The 16116-nt window shown below is 37.4% G+C and overlaps 2 protein-coding genes across 7 annotated transcripts; both read left to right on the forward strand.

Moving 5' to 3' along the window:
• The first annotated feature begins 165 nt into the window (after positions 1 to 165).
• On the forward strand, positions 166 to 15151 carry LOC125478030 (protein DETOXIFICATION 19-like). Of its 6 annotated transcripts, none has more exons than XR_007258861.1 (11): positions 166 to 552; positions 3848 to 4392; positions 4483 to 4569; positions 4649 to 4705; positions 4811 to 5049; positions 5167 to 5250; positions 5562 to 5857; positions 13070 to 13196; positions 13746 to 14112; positions 14212 to 14339; positions 14666 to 15151. XR_007258861.1 is itself a non-coding variant. In XM_048585723.1 (7 exons), exons 1-7 carry the CDS (start codon positions 274 to 276, stop codon positions 5682 to 5684), a joined length of 1449 nt encoding a protein of 482 aa, XP_048441680.1. In that variant the 5' UTR covers positions 167 to 273; the 3' UTR covers positions 5685 to 5935. The 6 variants fall into 6 exon arrangements, 1 of the variants encoding a protein (XP_048441680.1); XR_007258859.1 differs by having other exon boundaries at positions 167 to 552; positions 5167 to 5285; positions 14616 to 15151; XR_007258858.1 differs by having other exon boundaries at positions 167 to 552; positions 5167 to 5285.
• On the forward strand, positions 13131 to 14974 carry LOC103947664 (putative B3 domain-containing protein Os04g0347400). Its single transcript, XM_048585930.1, has 4 exons — positions 13131 to 13196; positions 13746 to 14112; positions 14212 to 14339; positions 14666 to 14974. The coding sequence occupies exons 1-4, from the start codon at positions 13131 to 13133 to the stop codon at positions 14972 to 14974; spliced, it is 870 nt and encodes a 289-aa protein (XP_048441887.1).
• Positions 15152 to 16116: the final 965 nt, after the last annotated feature.

Raw genomic sequence — 16116 nt, forward strand, 5'->3', positions numbered from 1 at the left:
TTTAAAAAAAAAAGGGGTATTTGAACATTTTGAAAAGAGTAGTTTTATTAACACACCACTTATTTTCTTATATTACTCTCATTGTTCACATGCATTCAATATTCCCTCATTGTTCATTCTCACCACACCTCCAAATTTCAAGACTTTCACTAAACATGTCAATGCTAATTATAAGGTCAACTACATGACATTCGATTGTTGGTTTATGTTAATCAGAAACAGACGACATATCGATATTGCAGAGCAGAAGAAAAGTTGAAGGACTAGACAACAATGGAGAACGGAGAGATGGTAGCAGACACTAATAATACGACGCCGTTGTTGGAGGCAGGTGGTCATGGAGGAACAAAAGGGGGGTGGTGGAACAAGGTGCTGGACGTGGAGGAGGCAAAAAATCAGGTGTTGTTTTCGTTGCCAATGATTCTGACGAATGTTTGCTATTACATGATCCCTTTGATTTCGGTCATGTTTGCCGGCCATCTTGGTGAGCTACAGCTTGCCGGTGCAACCCTCGCCAATTCTTGGGCCACCGTCACCGGCTTCGCTCTCATGGTAAGGTGATTCTCTCACTCTCTCTGTATATCATGTTCTCTCCATGTATGTGCTATTAGGAAAATTAATTGAACAGTAACCAAGAAATATACAAATAAAACTGGTTACGAACTTTTAATAAGGATTACGATTGAAGACACAAACAAACAATAAAGAAATACTAAATCATGATTTATATGTGGCTTATTCTTTGTTATCAATTAATCATCCGTGACATTTACCCATCCCAAGCTTTTTAATCAATAGATTCATCGATCAACTCTTGAGTTGACTGAACTGATATATGTATATATAGAACATTAGAAATTATAAATAAAGTAATTTATAACTTCATTCACAAAATGAAACTGACACGCCCCAACCGAAATCAATAAGTGCTGGCCGTCACGTGAAAGTGACGTAACCATGTGCACAGTGCGAAAACAATAATAATATAAGAAATGCGAATAAATAAAAACCAATCTAACTAGAGCACTAAATAAGATAAGGTGCAAGAAGAAAATAAGTGTGAATTCACAACCAGAGCATAAACAGCCTAAGTGCAGTCCAGCAGAACGAATACTAATTATACAACACCCAAAGGTAATCCTATAATGGTGATAATCTGCCAGAGCTGCTGTTGATTCCTCACAAGCCACCAAAAAGCACTCCTAACTAGAACCTAGAGGGGCGCAAAACAGAAAGTGTGAGTGGACAAAAACAAAGCTTTTGAAAATCATTTCATTTATCAAAGATTGTAACCTCTCACTGTAAAACCTGTATAATTTCCCAGAAAATAGAATACATATTTATACCACAACCATACTCAGAATAGCAAAATTTACAATATATGCCATGTCGAATATCTCAGCATAAAAATACGTAAGCCAGGTGATATAAATCAATGCAAATGATATGTCAGCCAGAGTCACCTAACATGACCTGTACGGCTGAATCTAGAGCTCATCCATCTAGCCGGGGTCATCTAATGTGATATGTACGGCTCAAATCCACATCTCAACAAATATACCTGCACACGAATCGGAACCACCTAAAGTGGTTTGTACGACATGACTGGTTGTAAATAAATACGCTTAAGTGCTACGATCACGTGAAGATTGTGCGAATAATCGCGGGTCACCTATGAGTTGAAACTACCTATAGTGGTCTGTACGACAGGACTGTGCACCTAACTTGGATCCAAGGTGAGCGTATGGTGCGGGAGGTGAACATCACGTGAAGGACTGTGCCCTAACTCTGGGCGGGAGCACTAACACCGGGGTGCAGATTTATGAGCTCTCAACACATCTCACATAATCATCAATTCACATAAACAATCTACAACTCACCTGGTACTTACCTGAGCATCCATGCATCAAATCACAATATGCACATATCATACAAATTCGTAGGCTAAGCATAAATCAATAGGCATGGCATTTCAAACATAATTTCATTTAAATCGATTTTCTGGGAAAAATCTCAAGTATATAGGTATATATGGAAAACCAAAAGCCCATTCACTGGTATGTGGAAGGGTCGTAGCCCCCAAGCCTCGATTGACTACGTTCATCCTGAGAATAGGTCTCACCTATATGCGAAACAACTATATAACTGTTAATTTAAAGCACATAAACGAAACTAGCTAATAACTTCTCATACATTGCTTAAATGAGGTATTTGAATATACCAATGTGATCTACTTAACACCATGAACATCCTCATATTTTTAAAATAATTTTTGGACCACCTACGCGTTGCCATGCACCGGCAAGGGCATGGCCAGACGCACCGGCCATGCACAGGCACGTGCCTGGTATACGTACGGTAACCCTGACGACGTTAGGGAATATTCCGTCCAAAAATGGAATATACTGTTATATATACCTAACGCCGTTAGTAACACCGTTTGTATATTCTATCAAAGTTGACAGAATATTCTTCGTCTTTTTCGATGATCCTCGCCGGAGCCACTGTCGGTCGCCGTCTGCGTTGGTGGAAACTGAAAAAACTTTTAATCGTCATATCTTCTTCATTTTTCAACCAAAATTCATGAAATTTGTACCAAAATGAAGCTTACAATGAGTAGAACAAACCTTACCACTTTTAGGACTTAAATCCAACTGGATCTCACTGGAAAAACCCACGATAATCCAGCCACTACTGCAACTCGATGAACTCCAGCTTCTCGACGTCCAAAACACTTTAAAATTACTCCTTGAGCTTTGTGAATACGTCCTAAAGCTTCCTAGAACCTTAAAACTCACTGAAAAGTCCACGATCACGACTGCATGAATAGTGCACCAAATCGGGAATTCTTGGTTCTCGGGTTTTTGAAGGCTTCACGTCCAACCAAGGGTGTGGATGAGTTCCTGGGCTTGCTAGGAGTCCAAAACCAACCTTCAAATGTTCGATTCGTGCATGAAATGATTGGTCCAAGGTTTGTCCGTACAACTGTACGGAATTTGCAGAAAATTCGAAAGGGAGGAGAGAGAAGGTACACGGGTTAAGAGTGTCTGTGTGTGTGTATGTGGTCCTAGTTTGGGCTACCAACCAAAACAAACAAAAGCTTAAGTCCTAAATGGGTTAAAACACTTAGGAAAGATTTTAATTGGTCCAAATCCTTAGCCTAATAACACAGACCACCACCAACACGCTCAAGGGCAAAATAGACATTTCACACTGTCGATAAAAGTAATTCGGTATGGGCTATCACATAAACTCTCTTTGAATCACACTGGAATAAAATTGGAAAATAAGTTTGATTGTTTTTTATTGTATCGAGATATCGAATCCAGCCTTTTTTAGATTTCTTACATAACATGGTGGTAGTGGACAAATAAATATAGGTCAATTTATTGAGCAATATATAACTTCTTCAATTTCAACAAACTTATAAAAAAAAAAAATCACTTTTATTAGATTAAATGGAACAAGGTTCTATTCTATTAATATAGAAAGGGTTTGCATAATATCTGATTGATTGAATTCCACAAGTGAATAGAAAGGTGGGTCTACATTGGATCTCACCTGATTCGCCCCATCTTCACCCACTTCTATTTTTGTTTAATAGTTTGTAACCGGATTTCTTCGTGCATATTAGTGTATACGGTCTTAGAGTATTGCTTTCTTAAAATATGTTTTCCATGGCCTTCTCAATTCACTTGCTTTGTCTTTCAATTTTTCTAAATCAAGCGTTCTGCTTTTTCTCCTTTTTCTTTTTTTTGTACTTTAGAAAGGCTAAGAATAGTGCCAATTAATAGACCGGCCTTCTCTTTGAACTGTTTTCTTTGTCTATTATTCTTTCTTGGTTTAGGTTGGATTAAGTGGAGCTCTGGAAACGTTGTGTGGGCAAGGATTCGGCGCAAAGTTATATAGAATGCTGGGGATTTATCTACAAGCCTCTTCCATCATTTCTTTCCTCGCCTCTATCATTGTATCCGTAGTCTGGTTCTATACAGAACCAATACTTATCTTAATTCACCAAGACCCTCAAATCTCAAAATATGCAGCGCTTTATATGAAATTTCTGATTCCAGGGTTGTTTGCATATGGCTTCCTGCACAATATTTTGAGATTTCTTCAGACACAATCCGTTGTCATGCCATTGGTCTACTTCTCGGTGATCCCAGTGGTTCTTCATGTTGGCATTGCGTATGGCCTGGTATATTGGACAGGTCTTGGTTACGTGGGAGCTCCGCTGGCAGCTTCGATTTCAATATGGATATCAATGCTAATGTTGGCCACGTACGTTTTGTGCGCAAAGAAGTTTGAGCATACGTGGGAAGGGTTTACATTAGAATCATTTCATTATGTCCTCACCAACTTGAAACTTGCCCTACCCTCTGCAGCAATGGTATGGTAAGTGTTCTTCAATTTTTCTTTACTCTTTTTCTGAGTATGTGAGATAGAATCTAAGTATTCATGTCTTCATTTTTTTCGTCTTTCCAGTTTGGAGTGTTGGGCCTTTGAGATTCTGGTGTTCATGGCAGGAGTAATGCCAAAAGCTGAACAAAACACTTCCCTAATCGCAATCTGGTAAGCATTCGGCTAGCTCTAAACTTATAATTTTTCGCTCGACTCGAGTAGATTTTTCCTAATCTAATCATATCTTCAGTGTGAATACAGAAGCAATTGCATACATGATTACATATGGCCTCAGTGCTGCTGCAAGGTTGGTAGAACAATAAATTCCAAGTTTAACTAATCACTTCGGGTTTTTCGATTCTACATTCTGTTTCACACGTTGAATCAAATATTACTTTTTTCTTGCTTGTAGCACAAGGGTGTCAAATGAATTGGGAGCAGGCAATCCTGAGAAAGCCAAGAATGCAATGGCTGTGACTCTTAAGCTCTCTATACTTCTCGCGCTCATTGTTGATCTGGCTCTGGCATTTGGTCACAATGTATGGGCCGGCGCCTTCAGCGACAGCAGCGTAATAATAAAACTATTTGCTTCCATGACACCGTTGCTTGCAATTTCTATAATTGCTGATTCTTTCCAATGCGTCTTATCAGGTCCGAATCATCATCCACTTCTATTAGGGGTTGTCCATCTGCTACTTTGCATTTGAACTTATTCTCTTTGCCTTCTATTTCTCGAGTATCTATGAGAGCGAATTTTCGGTATTTCAGGTGTGGCCAGAGGATGTGGGTGGCAGCACCTGGCTGTGTATGTAAACTTGGGAACATTCTATTTGGTTGGCATGACAATTGCAGGTGTTCTTGCATTTAAGTTGAAACTACATGCTAAGGTTAGACCATTAAACTTGTAGCTTAATTTTACACCCCCATAGGATTGAACCTTGGGTTTCCAAAATAGTGTAAAAAGAAGTGTTTCGAATCACTGCTGTTTGACGCGGACCTGTTATAAAAAAGTCCGGGCATCTGCACACTCAGTACTAACATTATTAATTCTTTGGCTGAACACAGAAGTGGAACAAGCGGCTAGCTAGTAGTTGATTTTTTTTTTTTTTTTGTTTATGTATCTAACTCAGTTCACGTTTTGTGCTTGATTTCTTCTGGTGCAGGGGTTGTGGATTGGTTTAATCTGCGGTCTTTCTTGCCAAACTGTCCTACTTTTGGTGGTCACGCTGCGCACAAAATGGACTCAACTGGATTTACCTCGTAACGCAGATGCAATTTTGGTCTAAATGGTCACACAAAACTAGTTCACAACATAGACCGCAATGGCAACCATTTTAGACTAGATTATGGAATTTTGAGGAAGTTATATATTGCAGAGAAAAATAGTCTCTGGATGCTGGAGAAGATGCATGCATGTTTCCATTAACTGGTTGTTCTGGCAAGCAATTTCCTATAGCAGGTAGGTAGGTGACTTCAATAAGAGAAATTCACTTACTATTTAATGAAGATTAATAAAAAGGATCTGATTTGCCGAGCACTTTTGCATCTTCAACGAATGTCACGCGTGACTGTCTTAATCTTTATAGCGATGACTCCAAGAGTACGCGTATAATATCCCTTAAAGATAATATAGCAAAGGAGATTTTAGTAGTGAGCTATATTTGACATTAAAAATAAAAAAAAATAAAAAAAAACCAGCTGGTTGCTTGGCAATCTATTATTTCGGAGGCCGAAAAAACTTACAGAAATATTTTAGCCTCCCACTAACCATTATTGTGCAATCCACCAACAGAACTCAATCATTTTTTAATGCAACGGAAAATTGGAGTCATATGCAAGGTCATATTTGATTTTAGATATAGCTCTACAGGTAAAAGTAAAACCCCACATTAGAAGATTCAAAAATTATATTAAAGGCTTAGCCACTTATTATTATGGCAAGTTCATTATAAAGTTTAGTCCATTGCTCTATTCTTTTGTATATACTATTGTTTGTTAAAATACACACACAAACACACACACACACACACACACACACACACACACACACACACACACACTTCTCTGCCCTCCTACTCCCCATACACTTTCATCGCCTCCTATTTTGTACGGTCACGGTTAAGCCACGTCAACATTTTATATTGATTTTTTTTATAGAGATAATAAGATAAAAAGCAATAGTAATATAAAATGTTGACGGGGCTTAATTGTGACTGTACAAATAGAAGATGATAAGAGTGTATGGAAAGTGGAAGGGCAGAGAAGCCAAGTCCTGAGAGAATATGAGTTGTAAGTGCATGTTGAACACATGGCAGAAGAAAGCAAACAAACAAACAAACAAAAAGACAGCAACGACTTGACTCTAGCTGGACAGATTTTCAATGTACGTAGAACATGGAGTGTTAAATCATATGTTGTTGAAAATACTAGTGGGTAATGAATGCCCACTGTATTGAATACCTGCCACAACATTGAAAACATTGCCAAAGTGTTGAAAACCTTGGCAGAATATTGATATGTGGAGATTATATTGTCAAAGATGTGTGCTTGGAGTTGCTCTATAAATAGAGCACTCCGTATGCTTTGAATACAGAGCACATAGAGAAGGAGATGAGGGAAGAGAAAGAGAGGAAGAGGAGAGGAGGGAATAAATAGAGTTATCTTTGTACTCCTATTATTCCAAATTATAATGAAAGCATCACTGCTGCCCGAGGACGTACTCCAGTCACACTGACTGTAGAGGAACCTCGTAAATTTTGTGTCTTGTTTTATTTATTCCACTGTACACACATCGTCGGTTTTACAACACGTTATCAGCACGAGAAGCTCTCATGTCAGTGGAAAGCACAACGCCATAAATCCGATGAAGCACTATCTACCTCTCACCTCTGTCATCTAAAATCTCACAGAATAAAAGGTATGTCCATTTTTCGTCTCTCCCACTGCGCCAGAAGCGCCCCACCGAATTCCGATGAGAATTGAAATTTACGACCTGAAGTCGTCACGAGATGAGAAAACTCGTACTTGACAACTGGTTTCCAGAGATCCAGAAGAATCTCATCAGACTTGGAAACCCAGATCACGTTGTTTTCGACAGATCTTGAGAACTCCCATGAATACTTGGTTGTTTGAGATGGTGATGGCAAGAATGAATCCACACAGGCCTCCCTCTCTTGTGCCTCCATCAACCCCACTATCATCTATGTCTCTGTAAGGAGGTTCTTGTTTAACGATGCCATGTTCCCTGGGTCATGCAAGAACAACGCCAGTCTCTAGTAGCCTTTTGGATTGAATTGAATTTGGGCAACCTCCATAACTACCCAGCTGGCCTTGTGTTTCGAGACTGGCAGAGACAGAGAAGAAAAAAAAAAAAATAGAAAAGGGGGATTGATAGAATGGCAAGGCACATGTGAAGAAGAAAACAAGGGATGTTGACTGCAACATAAGAAATATATATATATATATAAAAGGATTTGAATGGTGCATGACACCATTTGGTCAACATAATATAAATGGTTTCTGTTGGTGCATGGCACCATGTTGCAGAAATAAGAAAAGTAACAATAATAAAGTTTGAATAAGTACTGACAAAAAAAAGAAAAATAATAAATAAAAGGAGGTATGATACTTCTTGTTATTTATGTGAATTTGTGTTGGTTTAAAACCCTTTCACAAGTTCTATTTACTTTAAAGCAATTTATTTATCATGGACGGTTTTACCGCCTACTGCTTTAAGTTTTGATTTATGTGAATGGTGCTGAATTAAAGCCCTTGTCACAAGTTTTATTTACTTAAATGCAATTTATTCATTATGGCTGGAATTACCGCCTATTGCTTTAATTTATTTATTGTACTTCTTTTTGTTACGATGAGTACATACTGGACCCAAAGTTCCTTAGTCAGATCAGAACCTATAGTTTCTTGATCCTCATCATATAAAAATGATTGGACCTGAAGTTCCATCATACAAAAAGATCGGGCATGAAGTCCCTTGATCCTCAAGATCAGGACATGAATTTCCTTGATAAGTACCTTAAGTTTGAAGTGCCGCAGTGCCTCAACTTAATTGCAATAAAAGCCATAAGAGTCTTAGTCTACAGACTATTAAATAAGGACCAGAAGTTCCTTATGTCCATACTCAAAAATGGTTTAGCAGAAGCATTTATTAAGCGGATGAAATTAATTACCCGCGTTCTGCTAATGAAAATGAAATTGCCAAAGTTTCTACATGGGACATGTCATTTTACATGATGCATTATTGATTTGGTTAAGACCTGTTGACAACCATCAATACTTCTCAGTACAACTCGCGTTTGGGAACCAGCCAAACATTATACATTTACGAGTTTTTGATTGTGTTATCTATGTGCTTATTACACTGCCACAACATACTGAAATGAAGCATCATTGTGGATTAGGCATTGATGTTAAACATCATTTATCATTCAATATTTAAAACCCTTGACTGGGGATATATTTACCACGTGGTTTGCGGACTGTCATTTTGATAAGACAATTTTCCCACCGTTAGGGGGAGAAAATAACTTCGTTCCAGAAGAACGATGAGGAAATATCATTCTAGAAGAATGATGAAAAAAAAAAACACGGTTCCAGAAGAACGAAGATAATTTATCTTATTTTTATTCATGAAGCAATCAATATACAAACGAAGTGAGAATAATTGAATGATGCAACGATATGCAAATCAAATGCCAGATGCATTTAATGATGCAACGAAAGTGATGAAATCACATATGCTTGCTGCAAATGTGCCTACAAGAATTAATGTCCCTGTTGGACAAAATAATATGGCAGCAAATGATTTATCTGTTGCACGCCTGAAGAGTGGCAGACCCTCAAACTCAAAAGGTTTTGTCCTTCAAAAGAAGAAGAATATGACACTACTAAAACTATTGCATTCCCGAAGCATAACTGTCGCATGCTAGACGCATGACAGTTACCGCAAGGATACTTGTCCCGAAAAAGGTCAATCCGCGGACATGGGAATATTGATGTCTCATGCATGAAGCATGATAGACGTATAGGTTCCAATGACTCAACTCTCGAAGTGGAGATTAAAATCCAAACTCTATAATGCTCAAGAGGAGGTTATGATCCACATTCTCTAAATTATAACTATCCTGGAAGAGATAGTGTAATGCCCTTGAAGAGGTAATGGATATCCCAAAAGAAATAAAAAGTTTTTATGCATGCGCATGCACATGAGAATATGGGATCACAAATTGATGATAACCAATGGTAATTTTGATTTTTACAAGTAGCTACTAAATTTATCAATGAGCTGTGGTGATATTGAGTCTCGTTCTTTTTCCATCAACAAAATTATGGGCCAAAATGAAGAAAGGCAATTCCATTACAATTTTGTAAGAACGTGGAAAAATAGACCTATATACTTGAATACAATACAAATAGCCAAAGGATGTTGAACCTAGAAGGTTACATATGGGCATTTGTAATACTGTGAAATACATTCACATGATATGACACAAGGTTGTAAAGGAGTTCATATGAATGGAGAATTATATACGAAGGGTTACGAGTCGCCCACATCATATCTCCATGAGTAAATCCCTCAAATATACATGAAAGCGAATTGCTCTGTATAAATCCTAAAGGAAAACGTGTCATGAAGTGTAGAAAATCCCTGAAGGATTCAAATTGCTTGAAGAAAGCCCCGGAAGGGTAAAGCATAAAATATGTACTCAATACCAATGGATGGTATAAATTGCCTTAGTGAGCACTTTCATTATGGTATTGTTGTAACATACTAAAATCTCTTGCAAGAGTTGATAATATTAAATTGGGACTCCTAAAGAGTCAAGAAAGATTATAAAGTGTTGAGAGAAATATTGTCCCGAACTGCAGAATCGAACAATATGCCAACACGAATCTTATCCATGATGTTTATGACATTAAAGAATCATATGGATTGAAGATTATGAGTTGAATACTCAAATGATTTAGACACTAAGAATGATCATTTATCTTCGTGAGGGTAAAGATAAATTGATATTTGGTCTAGAAGTACCACATCTTAGTGAAATATATGCTTTATTGTATTTAACACAATACACTGAATGAAATAAAGCTTATATATTAATATCTCCGAGAAATTACATACACATGAGTTAAAACAAACAAACAGAAGGGAACCTTCACAAAGGTTACTCATGTGAAGCCTCAGTACTCGGAAGTACCCCAGAAGGGGAAAACACCAGAAGTTGATTATTTGAAGTCTCAATACTTGGTGGAACTCCAGACAGCTAAGACAATAGATGTCTTTGGAATAAAGACTCGAAGCCCCGATTGTCATTTTGAGTCCGACTTTCGGATTCTAGTAGCTGGTCGAGCTTTCTTTTCATGCTCGTAGAGTAATTATTTGCAAGCATGTGTAACACTCTATTCTCATGCTTGAACCCTCTAATCTCTTGTTTAAGACTTGCAACCTCAACCATTAATGATTCAACTTGGTGAGTTCGAGCAAGTAGGCGCTGGCCCATATTGGATACAGGGCCCGCACATTGAACACTGAGAGCCAATGAGTCTTGAACGACCGCCTCATCAGACCGGTTTGAAAGGATTATGTTGTCCTTTGGAGTGAGAAGATTCATGGCTACCACTGTAGCAGTTATGTTATTCTTCATCACAGAGTCCCCAACCGTAAGAAGACCATTAGAAGATGAGAAGGACGGGTGCCATATGTTATCCTGACGCTGCTCGTCTGTATCAATCCTGAGATTCAAATCTAAGCAAATGTTAGATGGGCAAGCCATTTTTAGAAATAATGAAGGAAGTCAGATAAAATCTCAGAAGTGCAAGAAAGGGAAATTTCTGCAGGCAACAATTTTCTGAGTGTTTCTGAACAAAATTGATATCTCTATAAAAGGAAGGGCAACATGATCACTTATTCAATAATCGAAGAGACACCGATTTTCGAATTTCAAAAGCTGGATTTCCCTGCATGACATCTGTTAACATCTCTCAGACGCAATCTCAGCTCTTGGATATCACGTGCAACTTTGTCAAAGATTTCTGATAAAGTTGAAAACGCGTGAATCTTACTGTTCTAATTACACCACAGTTGCTGACAAAAGTAAAGGCACAGCACTACTACCTGCTATTGGGAAATCAATATATATGTCAACCTCTGTCCTCCATGGCAAGGCAGAACTGAAAAATATCTAACTCTTCTTCATCTCCGAGAATGCATCTTTCACAAAGTATCTCGAAATACTCAGTTTTCTTCCTTTCTGAGAATACCTCTACAAACAAGTCACACCAGAGCAAGAGTATCTCATATCATCAGGGACGAGAGCAAGAGTATCTCATATCATGTAATCTCCCTGTCCTTTCCTTTGTCCTTATTCTTACCTGCCAAGACAAGGACAGAGAAAGCAATATGTCGGAACCTCCACTCAAACTTTCGCTGCCACCAAGAAGTAATGGTCCATTCAAATGCAAGGTTTGCGTTTCACTCCTATATCAGGGGACAAATACTACAAGAGAAGATGCCAAACCTGCATAAGGAAAATACCACTTCTGCAAGGAGAGCAAGTAAGGCAAGTGAAAATGATACATTGAAGCATGTGGAGATAAGCACAACAAACACATGTCAGTTCATCCCCGACAAAGTCTAAGATCACTTGTCACATGAAGCTCCTCATGGTCCAATTTCATTCAAGATCAAGCCTAGACGGCCTTTGAAGAAATCACAAGTCCGATTCAAGATCAAGTGTCCACCACCCTTGAATCAACTTCAACTCCAGATAAAATAGGTAAATTCAGACTTTTGGAGGAAGTCTAGTAGAAGACCCTCTAACCCAGTTCAAGAACAAGCCTGTGGAAAATTAACAACAAGTGAAACACCTCATTCGGCAACTATCACCGCTAAAAGACTAAAGCAGCAGGATCAATGATCAGCTTAAAGAATTTGAAATCAGGGGGAGAAACTTATCAAGGGGGAGCATCCAAAAATAGATCAAGATTTTAAGGAGGCAACTAATGTTGATATGTGGACATCCAAGGAGGAGTGTTGAAAATACTAGTGGGTAATGAATGCCCACAGTATTGAATACCTGCCACAACATTGAAAACATTGTCAAAGTGTTGAAAACCTTGGCAGAATATTGATATGTGGAGATTATATTGTCAAAGATGTGTGCTTGGAGTTGCTCTATAAATAGAGCACTCCGTATGCTTTGAATACAGAGCACATAGAGAAGGAGATGAGGGAAGAGAAAGAGAGGAAGAGGAGATGAGGGAATAAATAGAGTTATCTTTGTACTCCTATTATTCCAAATTAAAATGAAAGCATCACTGCTGTCCGAGGACGTACTCCAGTCACACTGACTGTAGAGGAATCTCGTAAATTTTGTGTCTTGTTTTATTTATTCCACTGTACACACATCGTCGGTTTTACAACATATGTCATTATATTAGTGTAGCTAAATTTTCTTTTAAGTGTGGCCTAGATCCTAGTGTTCCAATCATTCTAAAAAATCTCTCCCGAAATGAAAAAAAGCATCTAAGTAGAAAAACTGAGTAACAGCTGCAGGTCGAAAATTATGACTCTGATTCTCTCTCACTTTAATTAAGAACCATAAAAAAGTTGCTGTTTGTCGAAATTTTGAAATCTTCTTTCTTCTTTCAGTAAAATTAAGCAGCCAGTTGGTACTCTCTCGAATTCTTGACGACACGCACGGTTGGTTCCAATGGCTAGGAAGCCAAAGAAACCATCATTTTTCAAGATCCTCTTTGGTGACTTCTCTCAGGGTCTGGTAAAATCCATCCTCCCTTCCTCTTCACTTTTCAACATCTAAACTTTTTTTGTTTGTGTTTTTTATTTTTCACTTTTGTGGGTTCTTTTGGATAACCATCATGGACAAATTTGTTCGTGGTTTTTATTATTTTTTTATTTTTTTTTATTTTAAATTTTGTGGATTCCTTTTCACTTTTCTGCATGTGTTAGATTAAATTTCTGCTGAAAATTGATATCCCTTTCCTGGTTCATGCGTGAGTTCAGGGTTTTTTGTTTTTTGTTTTTTGTTGTTTCTTTGTGAAAATTGTTTAATCAAATATTATGGATCCCCAAATTTTCAACATTACTCTGAATGTTAGCAACAATGGTTATTATTTCATCAACTGTAGTCAAGTTCACAAAGATTTGGTTAAATAATTTCCAAATGCTTGATTATTTTTGTTTGACATTAATTACCATGTTATACAACTCGAATTCTGTTTGCAATAATTTTTCTGATTTGATCTGTCAAATTACAAACAATATTTGTGAATGTGATCTTAAGTGCATTGGTTATTCAATTTTGTAGCGTATACCACCTACGTTTATTAGGAAGAACTTCAATAGACGACCACTTTGCAAATGTGACCTTAGAGGCCCTACCGGAATACGAAGAACTGTGGAATTGGAAGACAGGGAGAATGGCTTATTCTTCCGCAATGGTTGGCAGGGTTTTGTGAAGGACAATCATTTAGAATCTGGGGATCTTTTGGTTTTTGATTATGATGGTGAAACAAAGTTTAATGTCAAAATCTATGATAGGAGTGCGTGCGAGAAAGATGTCGAAGCAGCCAAGATGAATACAGAAAATCAAGCTAGAGTAAAAGATGAAAATGTTGATCTTGACACCGAAAACTATAACAAAGAGCGTGAAATCAGAACGACTAGCAGAAGTTGTAAGTTAAGCTCTGCTTTTGTTCTCTGCATTTGGCGAAGATTTGTATCTGATATCTTAACTTTTTTTCACTCCTTAAATTGTGTTTCGGATTCTGCAGGCAATTACCTCATTTCTAGGAAAAGACATTATTATGTAGAAGATACATCAACTGGATCTGTCTTGTTGAAATCGGAGAATAAATGTTTTCTAGCATTTTCATACAAGAAACATTTACTACAACGCGTGGTGAGTACTTTGTCACTCATTTCCTAATTCAATTTGTATTCTGAACAAGTTTCGCTATTGCGATTGAAAAATAGTGACAGATATCTTTGGTATACCTTTTAAAACTACAGTGGCTGCAGTGTGGCAGTTAATTGGAGAAACATTTCAAGAAACTTTTCTTCCAAATTCGACTTCTTTTTAGGGGTGGACTGTATTATAAGTTTTAGGATTGAGTACAAAGATATAGAATCGTTTACATGAAAACTCTTCTAGCTCGAATATGTTTTTCATTTTTAGTTTCACGGTCAAGTTTCAAGCGAAGTTATCCAAGATGTTCCACATTGCAGAGGATCCCGAAGCAACTAGCCGTAGATGAAGGCCTTATGTCAAAGAATACTGTAACGCTTCAAGATCCAGCTGGGCGTTCATGGCTTATTCAACTCAGAATCAGAAGGCCTAATTCTACTGATCACTTGGACATTTCAACAGGTTGGACAGACTGCGTGAAGGCGAACCGAATTTCACCCGGGGACACCATGATTTTTGAGTTTGTGAAGCAAGGTTTGATGCGTGTTCATATTTTCAAAAAAGGAGCAGTGAGAGGCAATAAGTGTCGTGTGGTGCTTGCTGGCCCTAATGTTAAAGCTGAAAGCTAGTTGATCCCAGAGTTTCACGTCACAAATTTACCATCCTTTGTAAAAATGTTGTGTTCTTGTAGCCAAGTAGTGTTCTTGTAAAAATGTTGTGACTGCAGTATTACTATTAGCTTATCTATTTTGGTTGAAGGATGATGTTATTTAATTTAATTACCCCAGCCACTCTTCTGTCTCTAAGTGCTTAGTATTTTTTTCACAGGTCTTCAATTTCTGTTTTTGATACAAGCAATGTTGGCCAATTTGATTCTGGGATCCTGAATGTAATAGTAAACTCTCTTTTCCAAAAAGTATCATGACCCAAATCGGAGCTCGGACGTCAAAATTGCAAATTTCTAATGCGTCCCTTCGACTTTCGTTGGTCTATTTCCTCTTCAATCCACTCAGTTATTTGTTCTACATCATTTAGATGATAAATAACTAATACATAAATGTGTTGGTGTTTATATAGGGTAAGCTAAAATAACTAGGTAACACCAATGAATGTGAATGTGTTGGTATTTAGATTCCAATTATTCAACTTTGTACAATTCTAGTTGCAGACTTGGAGTTAGCGTGGGTTGCGGAAAATGTATCTCGTTCTTTCAAATTTTCTTTAATTATATTACTTTTACTGTTTCACCATCATATGATAAATAATAATACTCTCTTTTGAAATGCTAACTAATCAAAATTCAACAATAAGGAATTTTTTTTATTGTATGCCTATTTAACTGAAGAATCATAGAAAAATAGTAGATATAACCAGCAAATTTTGGAAAAGTTCAAATTTGGGAAATAGTTAAAGAACGAAAAAAAAAAAATTTTGGTATTCTAATTGCTTGAAATTTTGGTATGGGTTGGGTTAAGTGGAGCTCTAGAGACGCTTTGCGGGTAAGGTTTGGAGCAAAGTTGTTGTTTGGATCTAAAATTACACCATCCACCCTTGCAATTAAGGTCATTGAGTGAGCATAGTTCCACACCATCGTATGGGAAAGTTAAGATAATGTTGTTGTTAAGGGATAATATTATGGTTTTTAATCATAATAATTATCTTTTAATAATGAATTGTCCCAACGTTTTCTTATGCAAGATAAATGGGATTCAAATTATCTCCAATCTGGAAGCAATAAGAGAGTTCAAGTTAACTTGGGTTTGCTAGCAGT

This window comes from the organism of the source record quoted next, unplaced genomic scaffold, assembly GCF_019419815.1.
Source record: "Pyrus x bretschneideri cultivar Hongxiangsu unplaced genomic scaffold, Pyrus_bretschneideri_v1 Contig23, whole genome shotgun sequence".
Lineage (NCBI taxonomy): Eukaryota > Viridiplantae > Streptophyta > Magnoliopsida > Rosales > Rosaceae > Pyrus > Pyrus x bretschneideri.

Excerpts from the sequence above, each read along its gene's own strand:
- LOC125478030 (XM_048585723.1), top strand. The coding sequence starts at position 274 with ATGGAGAACGGAGAGATGGTAGCAGACACTAATAATACGACGCCGTTG. Across the intron at positions 553-3,847 it reads TCACCGGCTTCGCTCTCATG|GTTGGATTAAGTGGAGCTCT; the intron begins GTAAGGTGATTC and ends TTCTTGGTTTAG. Across the intron at positions 5,286-5,561 it reads AGTTGAAACTACATGCTAAG|GGGTTGTGGATTGGTTTAAT; the intron begins GTTAGACCATTA and ends CTTCTGGTGCAG.
- LOC103947664 (XM_048585930.1), top strand. The coding sequence starts at position 13,131 with ATGGCTAGGAAGCCAAAGAAACCATCATTTTTCAAGATCCTCTTTGGT. Across the intron at positions 14,113-14,211 it reads CAGAACGACTAGCAGAAGTT|GCAATTACCTCATTTCTAGG; the intron begins GTAAGTTAAGCT and ends CGGATTCTGCAG. Across the intron at positions 14,340-14,665 it reads AACATTTACTACAACGCGTG|AGGATCCCGAAGCAACTAGC; the intron begins GTGAGTACTTTG and ends TCCACATTGCAG.